The following is a 20,864-nucleotide window of genomic DNA, read 5'->3' on the forward strand; positions in this document are numbered from 1 at the left end:
TCTAGATTGGACAGGCCTAAATCAACTTAAATACATCTTCTGAGCATGTGTTTGGAGAGAGGGAGAATTGCTTGGTGAAAAAGCATGGTCTTTAGAGCCCAACAGGCTTAGATTTAAATCCTGTATTCTGTTTGCTTGTTGTGTGAGTTGGGACAAGTTCCTTAACCTCTCCCAAGTCCCAATTTCAGATTCTATAAAATGGGAATAATTCCTGCTTTATGGAGTTGTGAGGAGAATCAAATGAGATTATGATAAAGCCCTAGCTCACAGCATCTGATACATAGCAGGCCTTCAATTAAATGATGGCTGTTACTTGTATTAGTTTTGGGAGTCCAGCCAAATTTGCAAGTTTATTCTTAGTGTGAGAGTGGTTGTTGGTTTTAAAATTAGAATTATTTTTCATGCCCCCAAAATAGGTATGAGTAAATGTGGCATTTCTAACTTGTAGGGAGTTTACCGATTAAAGAAATTACTGTATATTAAGACCAGGAGGCAGAAGCTCTGAGTTCTACCATGCTTGGTTTATTCATTTATTTGTGTGTTCAGTCAGTGTTATTCAAAGCCTACAATGTGCCAAGCATGGTCTCCCACCCTGGGGATACAGTAAAAAAAGACCTGATTCTTGTCCCAAGATGCTTTTTGAGATAGGTACTCATCAAAACCTCTGCCCTACCCTTGTCTCCTGATTATCCCTCATGATTCCACTTACCCTTCTATCTAGTAGAGATGCCATGGTTCATTCTTGGTACCACCCTCAGCAACCCCTGGAAATCTCTGTGTTGTTGTTTTCCCACTGCATTTACCTTATATATGTCTAACTCTGGATCAGTGTATCCATCTACCTTCTGTCCAAGATTACCCAGATAGCTATAGAAAATGATGCAATTACATAGGTTGGAATTGCTGCACATAGCCCAGCCCAACTCTCAGAGCTGCTTATTAAATCCTTGTGGTCCTGGCCACTCCTTTTTACTGGTCTTTACATCCCATGATCTGGTCTTGTTTACCTCTTCAGCCTCATCTGTATCTCTCTTCTCTCCCCATACATTGAGCATTACACACACTGCTTGCAATTCTCTACACACACCATGACATCTTTGCTTATGCCAACACTCAGTCCTATGGAAGGGGGAGGGGTGATGCCCTGATCAGCATGTATTCAAGCAGCTAGTTTCTAGGCAGACACATCTCTAGAGTAGAGGTGAGTACCTCAAATTAGCATAGTTAGATGATATGAATATCCATTTCTTCCATTTTGTGATTAATAAGCAACTTTGATTATAATTTGGCTTTTTAAATAGATTTCTTATAGAAAGGAAATATACTGGCAGTGGTAGTTTGCCTTATAAAGTGATAGACCCTGGTTTATACATCAGTCTTCTATGAGTTTAGTTGTGTGGTCACTCCTTCTGAGTCTCTTAGTTAAAATTGAATTTCTGGACAGAAAAGCCCAGAATAAAACTGCTAAGCCCACATTGAGAACACCAAAGAAATTAGCTGCCCTCCTGAGACAATGGATTTAATCTCCCCTCCCTACATCAACAATGACTCCTAAAGACTTTTACAATTTTGAGATCATCACTGGCTTATGAGAAAGGGAAAGAAAAACAACAACCAAAAGCTGGAATGTGACCTATTCTAGTGGAATGTCCTTAATAGATATATATTTGCTTGTTTAAAACATCCTTGTTGCCTTGTTTTATGTGTTCTAAATACTTTTTTAAATAAAAAATGTTTTTTTGTTACATCCTTGTAACAATATCTAATTTCCTTTCTTTTGAGGCTTTCCAAGCAACCTCTGCAACTATAACTTGATCTCCTAAATGAACCTGGCCCCATAGGAAAGGCAAGCTTTATGCCTGTGCCCAGTGTTTAGGGTACTCAAACCTGATATAGCTCCTATTATACAATATCACTAAGTATCTTATCAGTTTACAGGAAGGTAATCAAAGCCTAATGAAGCCTGAGGGTAAAGCTTATGGTCCTATAAAGCAACAAAGTGAGTTGAAAGAATTAGCAGAAGTTCATTTGCTCAGGAAGTTTAGAATATTAAATTGTAGTAAGAATATATACCATTTATGAATGCTTATTGTGATGTTTATCTCATGTAATTCTTACAAAAGCCCTTTGAGCACCCATTTTAAAGATGAATAAATTAACTAACCTGACCGAGCTGATAAATGGAAAAACATTTGAGCATAGGTCTTTCTGCCTCTGAAGCCACTTTTAACCTTTCAAGTCACCTTTTTTTTTAAAAAAGATTTTATTTATTTATTTGACAGACAGAGATCACAAGTAGGCAGAGAAGCAGGCAGAGAGAGAGAGAGAGAGAGAGAGAGAGAGAGGAGGAAGCAGGCTCCCTGCTGAGCAGAGAGCCCGATGCGGGTGCTCAATCCAAGGACCCTGGGATCATGACCTGAGCTGAAGGCAGCGGCTTAACCCACTGAGCCACCCAGGTGTCCCCCAAGCCACCTTTTAACCATTGTGCAACACTGACTCCATGAACTAAGTCCATTTATTCACTTACTCACCAAATATATATTGGACACTTATACTGGGTTGAACATTAAAAACACAAGGATGAATAAAAACATTTGCCATGAGGACCTTACAATTAAATAGCAGGAGTATGATATAAAAATACACATAATAAATTGTTTTAGACACAGTCATAAAATATGAGCAACAGAGATTAAAAAAAAAAAAGTGTACAAGTGTTACCTAGAAGTAGGTAGGGGACAGTGCGAAATTTCCAAAGAGGATATGACAGTGGAGCCAGGCCATTAAAAGGTATAGACTTTCACCATGTGGGTAAGATTACTTCCAGCAAAGATTGCGAGTGCAGGGACGAGGGTCATAGGCGAAATCCAGAGTGGTGCACTGGAGGGACTGCAGATGTTGAATTGGAGGCGTGGCAAGAGGAGGCCGGATAGTGGGGAAGAGGCCCCTTGTGCCACACTAAGGAGTTTGGGTGTTATGTGGCAGGAAATGGAGAGTCTTCTGGAATTTTGAGGAGAGTAGCAACATGATTAGATTTGATTTTAGGTTTCTCAATAAGCACAACTGGAGGGAAGGTACTATGAAGTGGTGACATTTACTACTGCAACGTGGAAGACTACTGTGAGATTGCTACTCTGTGTGATCTGGTCATTTCATTTCTATTAAGACAGTACATGCTTGTGCTCTCCTTAGACCATCAGGATGTCTTCCCTTGAAAAAGAGCACACAACAAACTCCTTAATTATGTACCACTGGACTGATCTTTTGAGAAGTGTATATTGGAGGGTGTGTGTGTATGTGTGTGCGCATAAAATGTACTCGTGCTTAACATTTCAAAATGTTAAGAAATTAACCTCCCGTTAGGTTCTTTTGAAATGATACTGTATCACCTATCAAATTAGCTCTCCCTTTCAATTTTCGATCATTTTCAAATACAGCAACAATGCCTTCTAATTCTGTTTTAATATAAATACACTATTCACTGTCCATAGCATAAAGTTCAAACTATTATAATATATAAAAGACTGATAACCTCTTGATGCCAATATTTCCAGCTCATCTCAAGACCTTTGCTGCACACCTTATGTTTTATTCACACCAAAGTATTTTTGGTTCTGCTCAGGCCTTAGATTTTCAAATGTCTGTACCTTTGCCCATGCTGTTCCATCTATCTTAAAGACCATCCTGCCTCCTAGACAGGATTCCTCACTTATATTCATATTTTATATTGCTCTAATGCATATTATCCTAAGCCAGTATGATCATCTTCAATTTGTCTCCTGTGTGCCTTGGTTAGAAGGGTAGGACTCACTCCTATTTCTCTTTTTGTCCTGATATATCAAACATAGTAGATGGTATATTGTTGGAGCTAACTAAATTATATTTACTTTGCAGAATGAAATCACAGCATACTAAAAATAAAAAGCATGAACATCCTTTGTTGCCCTGCTTTGTAAATTCCGGGAACAGTCAACAGTTAACTGGTCTGCTGCCTTCCTTAGCAAGGGTTTGTTGACCATAGGGAGCTCTAGTTTTTAGAACAGCAAAAAAATTGACTCTTACCAGCTCTTCTTTTTTTTCTGAAGCCAAGTTCTAAACTTGCACCCTCTCTAGTGATCATTTTAGTCCTTCTAGGCACTAGTGAATCAAGCATTTATAAAAACAATTAGTAAATGTACATATCAAACATTTTTTTGGAGTTTGAATTTTGATTTTGAATTTGACTATCAAACATTTTTTCTCTTTTAAGCTATAATATTGAGCAGTATCTCCAACATGATTTCAATTAGAATAGAATAACTCAGGGTCAGGAACTAGAAACCTTTAAAAAATTAATCAATGATACCACTTCCCTATTAGATGAATATAGTGCTATTACAGTTCTGAAAAATTAAGAGAACATTCTTGGTGTTTTTAAAAATCTGCATTTTTAATGTAACCTAGTGCTAAACACTTGGGTCTGCAGAGCAGGGAAGGACCAATAACCGTGATACATGCACTGTGATTTCATATATCTCACGAGGTTAAAAAGCTGCTTCTAGCCTCTTGCTTAGATTGAGCATGTTGATAAGATCAATTTCCGAGTGTCTTTGGTTTTTCATAGATTATATGTTCTGTCTATCAGGTTTTTATCTTGTTTCTGAGAGTTCTATATTCTCTTGACTGGTCTCATTTTTAGAAAGATGTAAATCTATGACAACACCAGGACAAATTTAAACATTGTGTTAAATATAAAACATTGTATCTAAACACATCTTTCCAGGGCCTGAGTGTTTTTAAATGCTTCAACACTGGGGGGAAAATATTTTTAGAATGATTCTTACAATTAACTAATTTTTAAATTGAGTTAAAGCCACCAAATTAACAATCTTTAAAAACTGGAATAAAGATGTATATCCATAATAAATTAGTGTTGGTTGCTCTTTTAAAATGCAGCATTGAAGTTTCCTGAGGAGCATTTTCTAGGACCAAAATCTAATATTTTACATTGTAACAAATTTACAAATAGGGTACACTGTTCCCCTTGCCTCCTTGTTTTCTGCCTCCATGCCTATTTTGCTATGCAAAAGCTTTATGTCAATTTACTTTTTGAGCCGTTTAAGACTAAACCAAATTATTCCTTCAGCACATTTTAAACAATCCCTTAAAGACCTCTTTTTCTTGGCTATGTTTCCAATCTTGGCTTATCACTATAATATTTCATGCTCCATGCTTCTGAAAAAATTCAATATTCAAGAACAAAGTAATCCAGAGCTTTACTTCATTTCAGTCTTTTTATGTCCTAGGGCTGTCCCAACTCAATGACCCAGTTTTTATTGTGTCACATCTCACTGTCTGTTGCTGACTGCGACCAGCTTGCCTAATCCTTTTCCTGTCCCTTATCAGTTTTCCCTTAATTCAAAAATCATTTTTTTTTAAATTCTTTGCACTTCTTCTTTCACAGCTTTCAGTTTTTTGTTTTTTTGTTTTTTTTCCCTTAGGAGATTCAGTGTACCTGTGGTAGCTACTTAGAAATACAAAGATGAATGGGTAACGAAGGTCCTTAAGTCTGTCTTTATCAAATTTTCGCTGTGCTATCTTTAGAACTGTGAGGGGTAAATGGCAGAAAGTGGATATTATAATTTGGCATCATGCACCAAGAGTCCTTAAAAATATTCATACCCTGTGATCCAGCAATTTCACTCCTGAGAATCTAGCTTATTAAAGAATCATGTAAGATGTGGAAAAAGCTACATACATGAGATGTTCATTACAATGTTATGTATTAAAGCAAAAGAAGAAAACAATGCAAATATATAATAGAAGTTTAAAAATTAGCATCTATCTCTTTGATGGAATATTGTGCAATCAGTTAAGGTGAGGGCTATGTGACCAGGTAGAAAGATGGGTAAATATTTACGTTTTCAGAAAAGCAAGAGTGCAAAATTGCAAGTGCCAGTGATCACGACTATGTTTTTAAAATGTACAAAGGGAAAACAGCAAGGGAGCCTGACATTTGCTGAAGTTCTTATTTTAGGGTGGTGGAATTAGAGATGATTTCTCTTTACTCTCAAAATCTTGATTAAATTTCTTTTAAAAGTTGAGTTTTGAAAAGCTATGCTATTTATCTATTTATCTATCTATTTATTTATTTATATAAGATTCTATTTATTTGACCCAGAGAGACATAGTAAAAGAAGGAATATAAACGGGGAGTGGGAAAGGAAGAAGCAGGCTCCCTGCTCATGGGGCTTGATCCCAGGACCTTGGGATCATGACCTGAGTCGGAGGCAGACGCCTAAAGACTGAGCCACCCAGGCGCCCTGAAAAGCTATAATTTTAACTGATGCAAATTAAGAACCTGTTTAGGTTATGTCAAACAAGATGCATAAGGCTATTTTCAAATAGAGGTCTATTTAAGTCCAGTGATAAACTAACAACAGGCAGAGGGGCAATAACACAGGGAGGGTGTCCTTGTGGTTAGTATCGTGTGTAATCCACAAAAAAATTGCGTTAGGAAAAAGTTTTCAATACCTATTTTAAAATACAAAATGATTTTTCAAAAAACTTTGTTCTATCCAAAGTTTTCTTCATCAAATCAACATCTGGTCCCACCTTTCAAACCATTTCCACAGTCTTCAGAGAGATCTTTCTGGAACCTCCATCTGTTTGTGATACTCCACTGTTTAAAACACTCAGGAATTCAGAGTATTAAAATCTTTAGTTTATGAGGGGCTCCCCAGCTTCTCTACCTTATTCTGTGTCCTTTCTTCTCATGTACCCTCTCTCCCAGCTTCAGCAAACTCCATGGAATACCTGAAATTGTACTCCAAATCATGTTATCTCTATCTCTTCATACTGAAATGAACAGTTATTACCCACACATTCTTCAAATCTTGAGTGTTCCTTTGTTTGGGAAGGGTTCCCAGATTCCCCATCTTCTTTATGTCCCTTCTCTGTAATCCCGCGGTGCCCATTATATTGTGCAATCACTCATTTGCTCATTTGCCTCTCCTACCAGACAGTACATTTGTTCTTGTTCACAGACAAGCACAAACATGTATGTGTCTAACTACACCCCCAGCAGCCCTCACCACGTTCTTTTCCTGTGCTCTGACCATGGGAGGAATGGCATCTGCTAAGTAATGTTGACGAAGGACCAACTTAAGGGTGTCTTGCAAATATTGTACCTCCTACATCACACACCTGAGGACCAGGAGCGGTCTTAGTTGTTTGTGGACCCTCCACGATGCCTGTTCACATACTAGAACTTCAAACATGACGACGAAAATCCAGTTTTTAAAAATCATTCTGATCTACAGAAATTTGCATCCACCTTGTCTGTGATGAGAAAAAGCCTCTGGAATAAAAAACTATGTGAAAGACAAAATATTGAAGGTCAACATCCTAACTAGAAATTTTCAGAAGAGTGTTATGGACCCCTCGAGAGAAAGATGTAGTAGGAATTAAGAAGAGATGAACTTATTCAAATAAAATAAAAACAAGGACTGTATGAACTCCCAAAGTGCTGACATGTAAATATCTTCTCTCCCTCAATTTTCATATGCTTCCATAGGGAACCAGGTATATTCCAACGGGAAATACTGGTCAGCCTGCCGCAAAATCATGGCTTCATTGTTTAGAGGGAAAGAACAAAAAACTTGGTCGTGTTCTCAATTGATTTTCTTACTTTCTTTTCCCCATCCATATTATATTTGAATTTTAAGCAATATATTTGCTACAGCAAAAAAGAAACTTTGTAGACAATTTTAATAAATTAAATTCATTTTAACCAAAATCTTTATAGCCTTTAAAATTTTTTGATTATGATGTTATATTTTAGATATTAATCTTTTAAAACTAAAGTTTAAATGTATCAGAGGCTCTGATATTTAAGATAAAACTCTGTAAAGAAATGTTAAAGAGGGGCGCCTGGGTGGCTCAGTGGGTTAAAGCCTCTGCCTTTGGCTCAGGTCATGATCCCAGAGTCTTGGGATCAAGCTCTGCATCAGGGCTTAGGCTCAGCAGGGAGCCTGCTTCCCCTCCCCCACCCACCTGCTTCTCTGCCTACTTGTGATCTCCATCTGTCAAATATATAAATAAAATCTTTAAAAAAAAAGTCTTAGTTAAAAAAAATGTTAAAGAGAAGAGTCTTTCTTGATTATCCCTTGATTTATCTGCTAGATAGACTTAATGTTCTTATTTTATGTTTTCTTATAGAATCACCTATCTATTCTCAATTGAAAACAAATGCAAATAAATATAAGTTTTAAAAAAATATCCAAACATTATTGTATTTTGAATTGCAAATTATTGGAGTATACCTAGTAACAACTCTAGTAGAAGGGAGAAGTTAAATGGCCAGTGCATCCAGGGAGAAGTCTTTGACTGAACTTCATATATAATAATAGGAAGCAGAAATAATAAAATTAGCATAGTTTAGTCAGGTGTAACTAATAGTGAGAAGCGAAAACATTTTCGAATTTTTCAAAAAATTTTTCAAAAAGTTAAATAATAAAAGAATGAATAAGGCAAAACAGGGAGATACTAGGACGAGCCTGAATTATAGGAAAGGAAAATTGAAAGGAATACTTTTTATTGTAGCCCCAACTGTCTCTCAGTAAAATACATTACTTATAAAGGCACATTTCTCTGTAGGAAAGAAGAAAATATTATATCCTGAAGACAATCTAATAATCACTGAAAATAATGTTCAGATACACCCATGCAGCTTTATTCTCAACAGAGCTTCTTTAAATAGATTTCTCCCATTAGCAAGGGGACATCCTGATTTAAGGTCATGAGTATAGTCCCCTTATTCATCTCAGCTCTCATTGTGTATTAAGAGGAACCCTGCTTTTCAGAACAAGCCTCATGTGTATTTACTGGCTATGAGTTCTTCAGTGAACAATGATTTAGTAGAAGAGATCACAAGGGCTAACGTGCCTAGTGCAGTGCTCACTACATAAAAGGCTCTCTAATGGATATATTTTTCTCTTTTCTTCCCTAACTACTCTGTAATAAAAATAATAAACCCACAGCCCAACAGAATTATACAAGACAGGAATGATTTGTTACAAATACTTTAACATCAATATTTCATAATTTATTATAAAGATATCTTGCATACCACCACTATAAATACTGAACATCGTTTTATGAAAATTACAATTTTATGATTTTCAAAATACCATGATAATCCACCTGTTTTTAAACTTCAACATAAAAGCTAGGAGGAGCGTTAGAATTTAATCCTAGCATACATGAAAATTTGGTACCTTGATTTACAAATACAGTTTAATACACCAGAATATTGATAAGAATTGCCTTGTGCTTCAAATGTACTGCCAAGACATGAACAGCCAGCAAGTTTAAAACAAATATACACATTTGTAGTTTTAGGTGCTAACAAGAAATAGTCCTGTAAAGCAGGTAACCTGTGACTACCAACACTGGTTTCTACACATCTAAAAAGTCAATGACAAAAATATTAAGATAATTGGCACCACGTGGACAATATCTAGGCTTTAGGTATTTAGAGTTGACTTACTACTTTCATATACAGTCTCAACATTGCCCCCAACTTTGGAATTTCAGATCTAGAGAATATACAGTTCAAAACACTTGCTTTGTCTTCCTTCTCATGCTAGAACTCTAAGGTTTTCCTCTTACAGTCTGGTAGAAGAGCTGATCTTGCATTTTTTCACTCAACAGCATTGGGTCAAATCTCTTCTATACAGGATCTCATTCTTCTCATGCCCCCTCTGTATGCAGAGAGCCGGTCAAAGTCTTGGAGGTGGAAACGAGTTGCCAACTGATTTACCATTTTCCTCAGGGTAAGAAAGGCTGAAACAACTTGGAAAGTAAGAAACAAAGTGAAGATGATGTGTATCGCTTTTTCCAAGGGCAGATTTGTTAGGCCCTCGTTAAAGAGCAAGAAGAGAATTAAAGGCAGCTGCAATAAAAGGCTCAAAAGCCAAAAGCCAGCCAACTCAGGAACCTGCAATGACACACAGTACGAGTAATCAGATCAGTAAAGGACAGTCTTCTGTTTACACAGATCAGCACTATGAACCTACTTTATGAGCTCTGTAATTCAAAGAGCGTATAACATGGTCCTTGTCTTCAAAGAATTTACTGACTAGATTAAAAGTGAAAACGAACTGATGCAGCTAATGCAGCGATGCTAGAATGATATGCCTTAGTGAATTACTAAATGCACCACTTAGAGGTATGAATTAAATACTACAAAAAATAAGACAAGAGAGTGATTAGGGAAGGTAAAAGAAAGAATCCAAGGATGTAGGCTTTTAAGGTTGGGTAGAAGGAGGAAGAAGCAAGAAAGTAAGTTAGCAAAAATGTGGAATAAGCATGACTAGGAATCAACATGTCAGCCAGGAATGGGTTAGGAAATAGCAAGAAATACAGTGAGGCCCATGGGTGGGACCTAATTATGAAAGGCCTAGAAAACCAGAGAAATCTCTAGGCATTATTCCTAAGCTCTGGTAACTATAAGTGCTTAGGCAGCATGATGATTCAGAAAACATGTGCCTGGCACAGGATCCCTGAATTTATAATTTTCTTCCATTTCCATAATCAGTATCTAAACATGTTCAGTTGACCAAGTATTTTCAAGACTGGTGGGAAGAGGGAAAACTGTCAATTTTTAAGAGCTTACTATGTTCAGGTACTTTGTATAAATTATTTCATTTAATCCCAATAAACCTTGGAATAAATATTTTCCCATTTTATATACAAAGAAACCAAGGCTCAAGAGGTTCAGCAAACAGACTACGGCGACAAAAATAGTAAAGTTGGAGGCAGGCCTTTGCTCATTCTACCACGTCTGTCTGCCTTTTCCTCAGTATGAAAACCATATTGCCTTAACATGTAGCCAGGAGACAAAGGGAAGAAGAGCCTACCTTTTCCTGTAGGTTCCCCATGTAGCCCAGATATAACCTGATAGCTTCAATTAAGGTTATTAGGATGATAACAGTGACCACGATGAATTTGTAGTAATCAGGCAAGATTGAATACTAAAGCAAAAACAAAAGCACACGAAAATAAACATGTTTGTAAAATTTCACATACAGTAAAACTGACCTGAAATAGAAAACAAATATTAAGAACTTTAATTTTATTGACAACGTCACAATGCCACGGGTGGGCAGAAGAGATCTCAGTGGAAGTATTAAAGCATAGACTTACCTTCATCTGAAGCATCATAATGCTGCTTATCCACCAAAGTGGGAAAAAGTAAGTGTTAAAATAAAGTGACATTTGCAATCCCAAACTGGACACCATTTCATTATCTACAAAAGAAACAAAGAAAAAAACCAAACTCTTCATCCTGGTCACTGCCCTGTAAGTCCTTTAGTTTCTTAAAATTAATAACTACAGTATTGTTTTAACAAAACTCCAAATTTTAAGCCTATTAATAATCACTGACAGTGAAAGGAAATATTCATCATAATATTATTTAATTCATATACTGGGTTCCTGGGGATATGTTTCATATTTTTCAATTACTTTATCATTTTTGCCATTACAGCCTGTCGACTTTTTTGTACTACCACTGATACAGATTAAATGTGGAATATCTGTTTGAATCCTTTTGAACAGATAATAATGATCATTACCTCTTTTGTGGAGTTCTATGTAAAGAGCCTATAAAATGAACACATAAAACACATAAAAACTAATCTCTCACATATAAACTAATCTTATACAAAAATTAATCGCCCTAAATTATAGACACACCCCTCTTCAGCATACCCTAATCCCACCCATTCATTAATACCCAATTTAATGCCACTTTTCCCACAAATCCTTTCTTGATCCTATTGTCCCATCCCCACAGAAATTTCTTCCCCTCTAGGTACTTATCTCTAACCTGTGTATAACAAAGTGTTAGCAAAGGACCACATGCCCTCACTCTAGACACAGTCTGGTGTGCTGAAGAGATATTGAGGTTTAGAGTCCAAGTAAACTCCTGACTCCTCAAATACCCCTGTAACCCTGGATGCCGGACTTAGGATAAGTTATTGAACCTTTTAAATTAATTTCTCAATCAGAAACTGTCTCCATTTCTTCATCTGTAAAATGGTAACCTGAAAGTACCTCACAGGTTGCAGATTAGTGACAGTGTTGAATATTTCACCGTACCACCATACCTGGTACTTAGCAGGCACTCAATAACATTAGTCCCCTTTCCTTCTTTTTTACTTAATACACAGCCTCATTGTATGCACAGACTACATTCTACCCAAATTTGAGACCCTCAAATAAAATCTTTATACTAAAATCTTTATACTGGGTACATAACAAGCAGAGTGGCTGAATTAATGGAAACATACTGTCATAAAGACACCAATGTAACCAATTGTGATATATGAGCTTCATTTATCTAAGGCTGATTGCGAGATACCTTATGCTTCTACATAAGGGAGAAGTGTCCCAAATTAAAAATTTAATTTTTTAAATCAAGCCCTACAAATACATCCTAAATTTGACTAAAATTTAACAATTTAAAAACAGATATATATTTTGAAATCAATTGGCCTAAATGTTAAGAATTTATAAAGGCTCTAAAATTTCTTAAAAACAGATTTTTTTCCTCCACAGCTGGTATATCTGTCATTTAATAATTTTAAAATATAAGAAATAATTGTTTCTCACAGCAAGGTTTCCTTTAGCTTATTTCTGTTATTATGATATACTTTTGATAATACTTATTTTTTACTTTGCTTATCCTTGTTTTTTAGATTATCACTGATAAAAGAATGAATTCTTAAAATTTGTTGAACTTGAAGGCAACTCACTAACCTAGGATTTTTTTTTTTTTTTTCATAACAACAGTAAAACTCTTGGTCAGTGGATACTGTAATGGTGTACATTTGTAAATACAGTGCAAATAATCAAACCTACTTCTGATTCACAAGAAAGAAAATGTGGGGAAAAATGATAAATTAATTAAGCTGAAATTTTTAATATGTTTGGAGCAGAAACTAGTCAAATTTTGCAAAGAAGTTTTCGTTAGAAATTGTGTACATGAGCATCTTAAGAGTTATGCTATGTCTATATTTCAGCATTTCAAACTTATAATCATGCAATTGAAAATCAAGTTAATATGTAAATGAACCTTGATAGCACAAGACATGAATTTACTAATTTTTGCAAAAGTACAAGCTGAGTTCTGTAAACTGAATTTAAATTAAAACATTATATAAATCAGGGGTAGGCAAACTACCAGCCAGCTGCCTGTTTTTGTATAGCAAGTGAGCTAAAAATGGTTTTTCACATTTTTAAATGGTTGGGAGAAAAAAATCAAAGAATAGTATTTGGTGACACTGAAAATCATATGAAATTCAAATTTTAGTGTCCATAAATAAAGTTTTATTGGAACACTGCCACATCTATGCATCTACCATTATCTATGGATGTTACAGAGATCTAAGGTCTGCAAAGTTTAAAATACTTGCTATCTGGCCCTTTACAGAAGATGTCTGTTGACCCCTGATACCGTGCATCATCAAATTCTAGTGCCTGTTAAGCCTTAGCTCTAGTATTAGAAACTTAACCTCATTCTTCACATTATGTTTTTCTTTGTACATCCTAAATCTTGATGAGGCCTAAATTGGGGTGAAAACAATGCAATTATGGGACTTTACTTTCCTCTGCTCTCTTTTAAAAATCCTAAACACTAAGCAAGAGGGAAAAATTTCTATTCCCTAGCAGAGTTCAGTGATAAAAACCACATGGGTCTGGTTGACGGTATGCTATCATCATGATTTAAGAAAGGAAAAACGGTTTTGGAGGAAACTGAGTGATCCCTTGCCGTCCAGTTGAATGCAGCATCGTGGTATTTTGTTACCAGATCTAGGGTAAGAGTTATACATGGGGGAATGGGGGTTGGGGGTTGGAGACTGCAGGGAAGGGGCGAGATTGTTGAAATCGATGCTAGTGTGGCAGCTGCCTTGCCCAAGTGGATAGCGGTTTTAAACGGACTCATTTTAAAAAGCAGTTTTTTCCATCTCTTCCATCAGAAAACGGACTTGCGGTAGAATGTACTTGTTTTGCTAATAAAAGAAAAAAGGAGAAGATATTTTAACTGGGGTGGAGAGTGGGAAGGGGAGACAGCCCAGGCTGTTTTCACTCCACCCCGGCCCGAAAAGCCAGGGCGGAAGTCGCAGAGGAAAAAACCATCGGCCTTCGCAGAGGATGCGAAACCGGACATGTGCTGCGAAGGCGGATTTTATATTTTTAGTTTTTGAAGAAGGCTGGCGCCACCTCAGCTGCTCGGCTTACAGTTCGCCCGACAGGCCGCAGCGCCGCCAGCTCAGGACCTGTCGGGGATACAGGCCTGGAATTATCCAGTCCCAGCCCCCGCCCCAGCCCACGGCTCGGCCTCTCCTCCAGGGCGCTGCCCGCACTGCGGAGAACCAGCTGAAGGCGAGACCGCCATTTTAGGGCCGGGCAAAATCTGGCCACGGCAAAACTGGCGCCAAGACCTCCGCAGGCCATACCTCGCCCACTCACCCGGACCCTCGCTGTACTCTGGCCCGGTCCGGTTGGAGTCACTGAACACGGTCCGGCTGAAGTTTCCCAGCCGCTGGCGGACCGGATCCGGCAGCTCCATGCCCGGGCCTCGGTACAGCTCACAGCTAGGTCTGCGGACGCAGCCTCCTTCTGCGGTTTCCACAGCAACCGGGCGGTGCGAGATGCTGGGGCCCAGGCGCACGCGCGGCCGCACTGCGGGGCAGAGGCGGGGGGCGCGGGCGCCAGGAATGGAGAGGTGGGGTGAGAGTCGCGTCCTGCCCAGCGCTTCAGCTGAGTGCGGAACGGCAGATTCCATAGTCCTGCTGTGAGCCCCACCATCTTAAAATCAAATAGAAATAATAATGAATGACCTGAGGTTGGAGTGTGATACAAGGAGCCCTTACACCTTGCCGGTGGGATGCAGGCTTTCTGGAAGGAAATACAGAACGAATGTAGAGCTTAAAGAATGTTCACGACCTGGTGGTTCCTTTCCTAGGAATATATATTGTTAAATTTATATTATTATTAACATATACTGTGTAGGTATGTAAATAAGATATTTTTAGTAATATAAAATATATATTTCTGGAACTGTGTGTGTGGGTGTGTATACACACACCCACATTTGATGGGATGTAGTGCTGCATCTTAAAAAAAAAATGCTTGCAACGAATATTTGATTAAATGGTTCAGCTTTAAGTAAAAATTAAAAAATAAGAAAAAATAAATAGAAATGAACCTAATTTTGCAAAATGTGTCTGTATGTGTGTGAATATGTGAGGAGCAGAGGTGAAGGAAGTGACACAAGTGCTGTGGCTTAAAAAAAAAAAAAAGACTAGAAGGAAATAATCCAAAATGTTAATATTTATTTCTGGATTATGGGTGATTAAAATTCTTCAAAAATTTTTGTATCTTTTTTTCAAATAAGCTTTTTCTCAAGTAAGATATATTACTTTTTTAAAAAGTATTTAAGTGGGGTGCTTGGGTGGCTCAAGCCTGGGATTCTTGATCTCTGCTCAGGTCATGATCTCAGGGTCATGGGATGGAGCCTAGAGTAGGGCTTTGCGCTGAGCTGAGGGTGGAGTTCACTTGTCCCTTTCTTGCTGCTCCCCTTTCCCTGCTCACTCTCTCAGATAAATTTTGAAAATCTTTTTTGTGTGTGTGTGAAAAAGGTATGTAAATATAGAATAGTTAGAGAAAAGGACACAAACTGAATATACATATGTAACCAGCACCCTGATCCAGAAACAGCAGCACATCTGGGCAGCTTCTCCTTCCTATTCCCTTAAGCTAGTGACTGTAACAGACCTTTCCTGACCTTTTTTTTTTTTTTTTTAAGATTTTATTTATTTATTTGACAGAAAGAGACACAGCAAGAGAGGGAACAGAAGCAAGGTGAGAGGGAGAAACAGGCTTCCCCCTGAGCGGGGAGCCCTATCCCAGGACTCTGGGATCATGACCCCATTGTAAGGCAGATGCTTAAGGACTGATCCATTCAGGTGCCCCCCTTTCCTGACATTTAATAGCATAGAATAGTTTTGCCTATTTGTATGCTTCTTACAAAAGTAATCATATAGTAAATGCTTTTTAAAAGAAAAATCTTCCTCTTTGTCCTCAAAATAATTTTTAAGAAATTCTTTCCTATTGTTGAGTGTAGGTTCTTTTTCCTTCCTGTTTTTGACATACCACAGTGTTTATCCATTCTACTGTGGAGGAGCATCTGTGTATTTTCTAATTTGAAGGTGTTGTGTATGAATAATGCTGCTTTTGGTGACAATATTCCTCTGAGTGAACATATGCATGCATTTGTGTTGAGCTTATTCCTAGGAGTAGAATTGTTGGCTTACGTATGACTCAGCTATAACAGATACTGCCAAGTGGTTTTTTGGTTGTACCAATTTCTACTGCCTCCAGCAATGTCTGAGCATTCCTGTTGCTCCAAATCCGTCACCATCACTTATTATCTTCCATTCTTTTCGCTTAGCCATTCTGATTGGTATGTGGTGAGCAGTATTACTTTTATAATCAAAAGGAAAACTACACATATTTATGTAAATGTCAAGGTATATTTATGAAGGAAGGTATGGGAGGAGATAGTTACATAGCTAGAATTTCAGTATATGTGCTGCCGAAGCGAGCACCATAGCTAGAATTTCAAAATAATTCAACAAATGTTTAATGCATTCCTACTATTTTGGGGACATTGTACAAGGCTAATTAGGCATATGGTCCCTCCTCATCAAGTAGCTCAGCACGATGAGAGATGTAGAAGCAAATAATTATGTACACATTAGTAAAGGAACAGAGACGAGGAAGGAATTAATGCTGGTTGGGAATGTCAGGGACAATGGCAGCTAACTTCTGCTTTTCTTCAGCATGGAACCTAAGCCTTTAGGTCTCCAAAAGGATCTAGGACTTCCCTGAAGCTGGCTTAAGTGGCTTCTTGGTGTTTCTCAAAGGATTTTCTGTGTTACTTTGGTCACAGTGCTAGTCATGCTGTATTAGAATTGTCCGTGTCTGTTTTGCTTGCTAGTTCACAAGCTCTTTGAGGTCGGGGATGACCTTTCACTTTTATATCCTGAACACTAGCACAGTGCCTACCTAGAGTGGGAGCTGGGTGACTACTGAATGAATAAAGGAAATAAAAGATCTAAAGAACCATATCTTCCCATTTCTAGTTCAAGGATTTAGCCAGTCCTTACACAGGGTTCATTCTATAGAATAGAGAATTGATATATTAAAATACAGTGAGTTATAGCATTCCCTCAAAATTTAAACTTAGCAATAAAGAATCAATTTTCATTTATTAAAATAGCCAAGATTTTTATAAAGGGCACGGTAAAGTGGGAAGCCTTATGTTCTGCTGATTGAATTATAATTTGAACTGTCTCATTGAGGGAAGCTTTTGATAATATGTACACATTGTCTTAAAAATATTTCTGCCTTTAACACAATAATCCCAATTTTAAGGCTCTGTTTTGGGGATATAATAATAAACACTATAAATAAAGTTTTATATACCAAGATATTACTTCCAACATTATCAATATTAGTTAAACAAAAAAAAAAGGTGAGGGAGCATCTGAAGTGCCCAACCACAGGCCTAGTTAAGCAGAATATCATATTCATGGTGAGGTTTTGGGCTATCATGGAAAAAAATACCCTTGGAAGCAGAGAGAGCAGGGATCAAATTACTTAAAATTCTCACTTTACCCTCTGAGAGCTGTGCAATTGAGTTCAGATTTTTATTTTATAAAGTGAGAATAATGGTAACTTACTGTTATGGTTGATGTGAAGATCATATCAATAGAAAAGGCTTTCTATTAGTGATAGCTATCATTGACACATCTATTAAAATGATATTAATGAAGAGGAAACTCCTACAGTGGAGTGAAATCATGCCAGCATTTGATTTTCTGAATTTGATTGTGCCTGTGAGGCAATATCTCCATTGCTTTCCTAGTAAAGACTGGGTGTGATGAACCACAAAACAGTACATGAGTGTTAACCAAATTTATCAAAAACCCGAGTGAATTATCTTAAAGATTTTTCTTAGTATTAAAAAAAGATGTGGAGGGGCGCCAGGGAGGCTCATGGGTTGAAGCCTCTGCCTTCGGCTCAGGTCATGATCCCAGAGTCCTGGGATCAAGACATGCATTGGGCTCTCTGCCCAGCGGGGAGCCTGCTTCCTCCTTTCTCTACCTGCCTCTCGGCCTACTTGTGATCTCTCTGTCAAATAAATAAATAAATACAATCTGAGGGGAAAAAAAAAAGATGTGGAGCACCTTGTTCAGATTACAATTATTTCACCAAAATCCTGGAGGAAAAATTGATAGAATTACAAATATTTTCCCTTTAAATTTTATTTATTATTTAAATTTCCCATAATCATGCATTTCATAGTTTAAAGTAAATCTTATCAAAATAAACTGGAAGGGGGACGCCTGGGTGGCTCTATGGGTTAAAGCCTCTGCCTTCGGCTGAGGTCATGGTCTCAGGGTCCTAGGATGGAGCCCAGCATCTGGGCTCTCTGCTCAGCAGGGAGCCTGCTTTCTCCCTCTCTCTCTGCCTGCCTCTCTGCCTACTTGTGATCTCTGTCAAATGAATAAATAAAATCTTTTTAAAAATAAAAATAAAAAAACTGAAAGGGAGCGACAATGGTGGCACAAAAATATACTAGAGGAGAGTTTTAAGAGGAAAAAGTTGTGTTTTAAAAAGAATCCTGTCGTTATTGATGTTGCAAATGGTCCAAAGGATTGGAAAAAACCTTTCAAATATTATTTTGTTACTTGATGTTCACAATATTTATAGGTAATCACATTAGTGAAATACTGAAGAACAAAGAGAATTCAGTTTTATGGAATCAAGAGACTAATATAATTTGAGTTTCCCATATCCTAGATCTATTACTCATGATCTAAAGAGAAGTATGGAGTCTTCATTCTTAAAATCATGGGAATCATTCCCAGAAAGATTAATAAATAACCCTATACAGTTAAACTGTTTACTTTTTATATGAATGTTGATGGTCAGAATAATAACTTCTTCTTCAATAGTTGCTTAATGTTTTTCACTGGGGTTTAATTACATGTATGGTTTACTTTCCTAAATATTTATCTTCACAAAAATTTTGAGTCTAGTGGAATAGTTTCTTTCTCTTTGACAAGAAGCACAGTTGTCTGGTAATAATGTATTATCTCACATGACAGGAAACTGATTTAGGGAGTTATTTAAATCATTCCTTGGCATAATAAAGATATAAATTCTTACCTTTTGTTGCTAATAAAGACTTCAGGAACAGTATTGTACAGTGAACATGTTATTCAGTTTATTGCCTTAACATGATCTGTGAGACATTTCTAAGAATTTGTATAAACCTAAAAAATACATATTTGGGTATAACATCTTCTGATATGATTCTGTGTTAGGATCCACATTAAAAAAAACTTATTGTAAATTACCTGAAATGTCACCTTATAATTATTGAAGTTGTTAGTGGATAATTAAAGGCTTTTTGAATCTCAAGTACGGTATATTCTATTCATAATATTTTTCAAAACTTCTAAGAAAGAATCAGGTTATGTATGAATCACACAGAAAGTCAAATCTCATGAAAGGAATTTTTCTTACCATATTAAGTGGTATTTGAAGGCTGACTTTAATATTTTGCCTTCAAAGGCATCCCCATTGAACATATTTATTAGAAAATTATTTCCCTTTTAAGATGCTGTGTATATTACAGTTTTTTGGTTCTGTGGCATTTGCTCATGTTAGACAAACAGCAAACAGCTGTTCCATGCATCAAACTATGTGGGACATGGGAATGACAGACCTGGGAAGGTGAGCAAAGCAAATCCTGCTTCAGGAAACCTTAGCTCTGTCAAGTGAATTATGATACTGATTAGAAGCAAGTGGCCATTTTCTTGAATAAGTAATGAATTCTGTTTTTAGTAATGATAGTATTACTATACTAATAATATCTTATATTACATTGTGTAAAAAGTCCCATCATGTTTTTCTTTCTAGAAGAAAATCTTTACCTTTTGTTGACTATAATAAAATATTTCTCCCTGCACTAAATATCGACACATTGTAACCTCTTGCTTATTATAAATTGTGGTTCTGTGCTTTTTTTTTTTTTTTAAGATTTTTATTTATTTATTTGACACAGAGAGAGAGAGATCACAAGTAGGCAGAGAGGCAGGCAGAGAAAGAGGCAGAAGCAGGATCCCTGCTGAGCAGAGAGCCTAATGCAGGGCTCGATCCCAGGACCCCAGGACCCCAAGATCATGATCTGGGCCGAAGGCAGAGGCTTTAACCCACTGAGCCACCCAGGAGCCCCTGATTCTGTGCTTTTAACATAGTGTGCTTTTGTGTGTAAGAACATTCTACACATTGCTTAGTCATGTTCAGTTTTGACCTCCAAACACATCAAGGTTGTAAGAGTAGAAATCCTGTAAATGGACAAATGAATATTAAAACAAAAAGTGTACACATAAAGAGTTCAAGTAAATTTGAATTTTTTATTATATTTATATAGATGAATAACACAATTCTCCAAATTTTCTTGAAGGTAAATTTGCTTTGCAAAATAGAAAATCATTGCAATTATCCCTGTTTCCCATTCCTTTTCCTACTGTATTTTAAGTTAATTCAGAATTGTTCTTCTTTTTTTTCCCCCAACACATGCTGTGATGATTAACAGAAGTTCCAGGTGGTTGGAGACAAGTGTAATAGGATGTCAACAGAGATATTCCCTGGGCTTGGCTAAGTCCCAAAGCTGTGCACAGAAGGTGGTAAGTTCACATATTCTAAATTCAGGGACCTCCTATGGTTAGGCCAGCCTA

General features: G+C 37.0%; 1 protein-coding gene and 1 long non-coding RNA gene across 4 annotated transcripts in view; one reads left to right on the top strand and one right to left on the bottom strand.

Annotated features, from left to right (window-relative positions):
* LOC131840189 (uncharacterized) overlaps window positions 1–20,864 on the top strand; it is a 143,309-nt gene that overhangs the window by 30,922 nt on the left and 91,523 nt on the right. For 2 of the 3 annotated variants that reach the window (XR_009357251.1, XR_009357252.1), the window contains one exon: window positions 7,026–8,930. The exons of the other annotated variant lie outside the window; for it this stretch is intronic. This is a non-coding gene — a long non-coding RNA (uncharacterized LOC131840189). Of the gene's footprint in view, window positions 1–7,025; window positions 8,931–20,864 lie in introns of those variants that run through there. 3 annotated transcript variants of the gene reach the window in all.
* TMEM17 (transmembrane protein 17) lies at window positions 9,064–14,767 on the bottom strand. The gene is made up of 4 exons (XM_059187786.1): window positions 14,518–14,767; window positions 11,188–11,291; window positions 10,902–11,015; window positions 9,064–9,979 (listed from the first exon to the last, which is right to left on the bottom strand). The coding sequence occupies exons 1-4, from the start codon at window positions 14,615–14,617 to the stop codon at window positions 9,701–9,703; spliced, it is 597 nt and encodes a 198-aa protein (XP_059043769.1). The 5' UTR covers window positions 14,618–14,767; the 3' UTR covers window positions 9,064–9,700.

Source organism: Mustela lutreola, chromosome 9, assembly GCF_030435805.1.
Source record: "Mustela lutreola isolate mMusLut2 chromosome 9, mMusLut2.pri, whole genome shotgun sequence".
NCBI lineage: Eukaryota > Metazoa > Chordata > Mammalia > Carnivora > Mustelidae > Mustela > Mustela lutreola.

What these genes read in the sequence shown, in the direction of transcription:
- TMEM17 (XM_059187786.1), bottom strand. Translation starts at nt 14,617, where the DNA reads ATGGAGCTGCCGGATCCGGTCCGCCAGCGGCTGGGAAACTTCAGCCGG. An exon ending in AGAGTACAGCGAGGGTCCGG is followed by an intron (nt 11,292 to 14,517) that starts GTGAGTGGGCGA and finishes TTTCTTTTGTAG; the next exon opens with ATAATGAAATGGTGTCCAGT. An exon ending in TGGGGAACCTACAGGAAAAG is followed by an intron (nt 9,980 to 10,901) that starts GTAGGCTCTTCT and finishes GTGTCATTGCAG; the next exon opens with GTTCCTGAGTTGGCTGGCTT.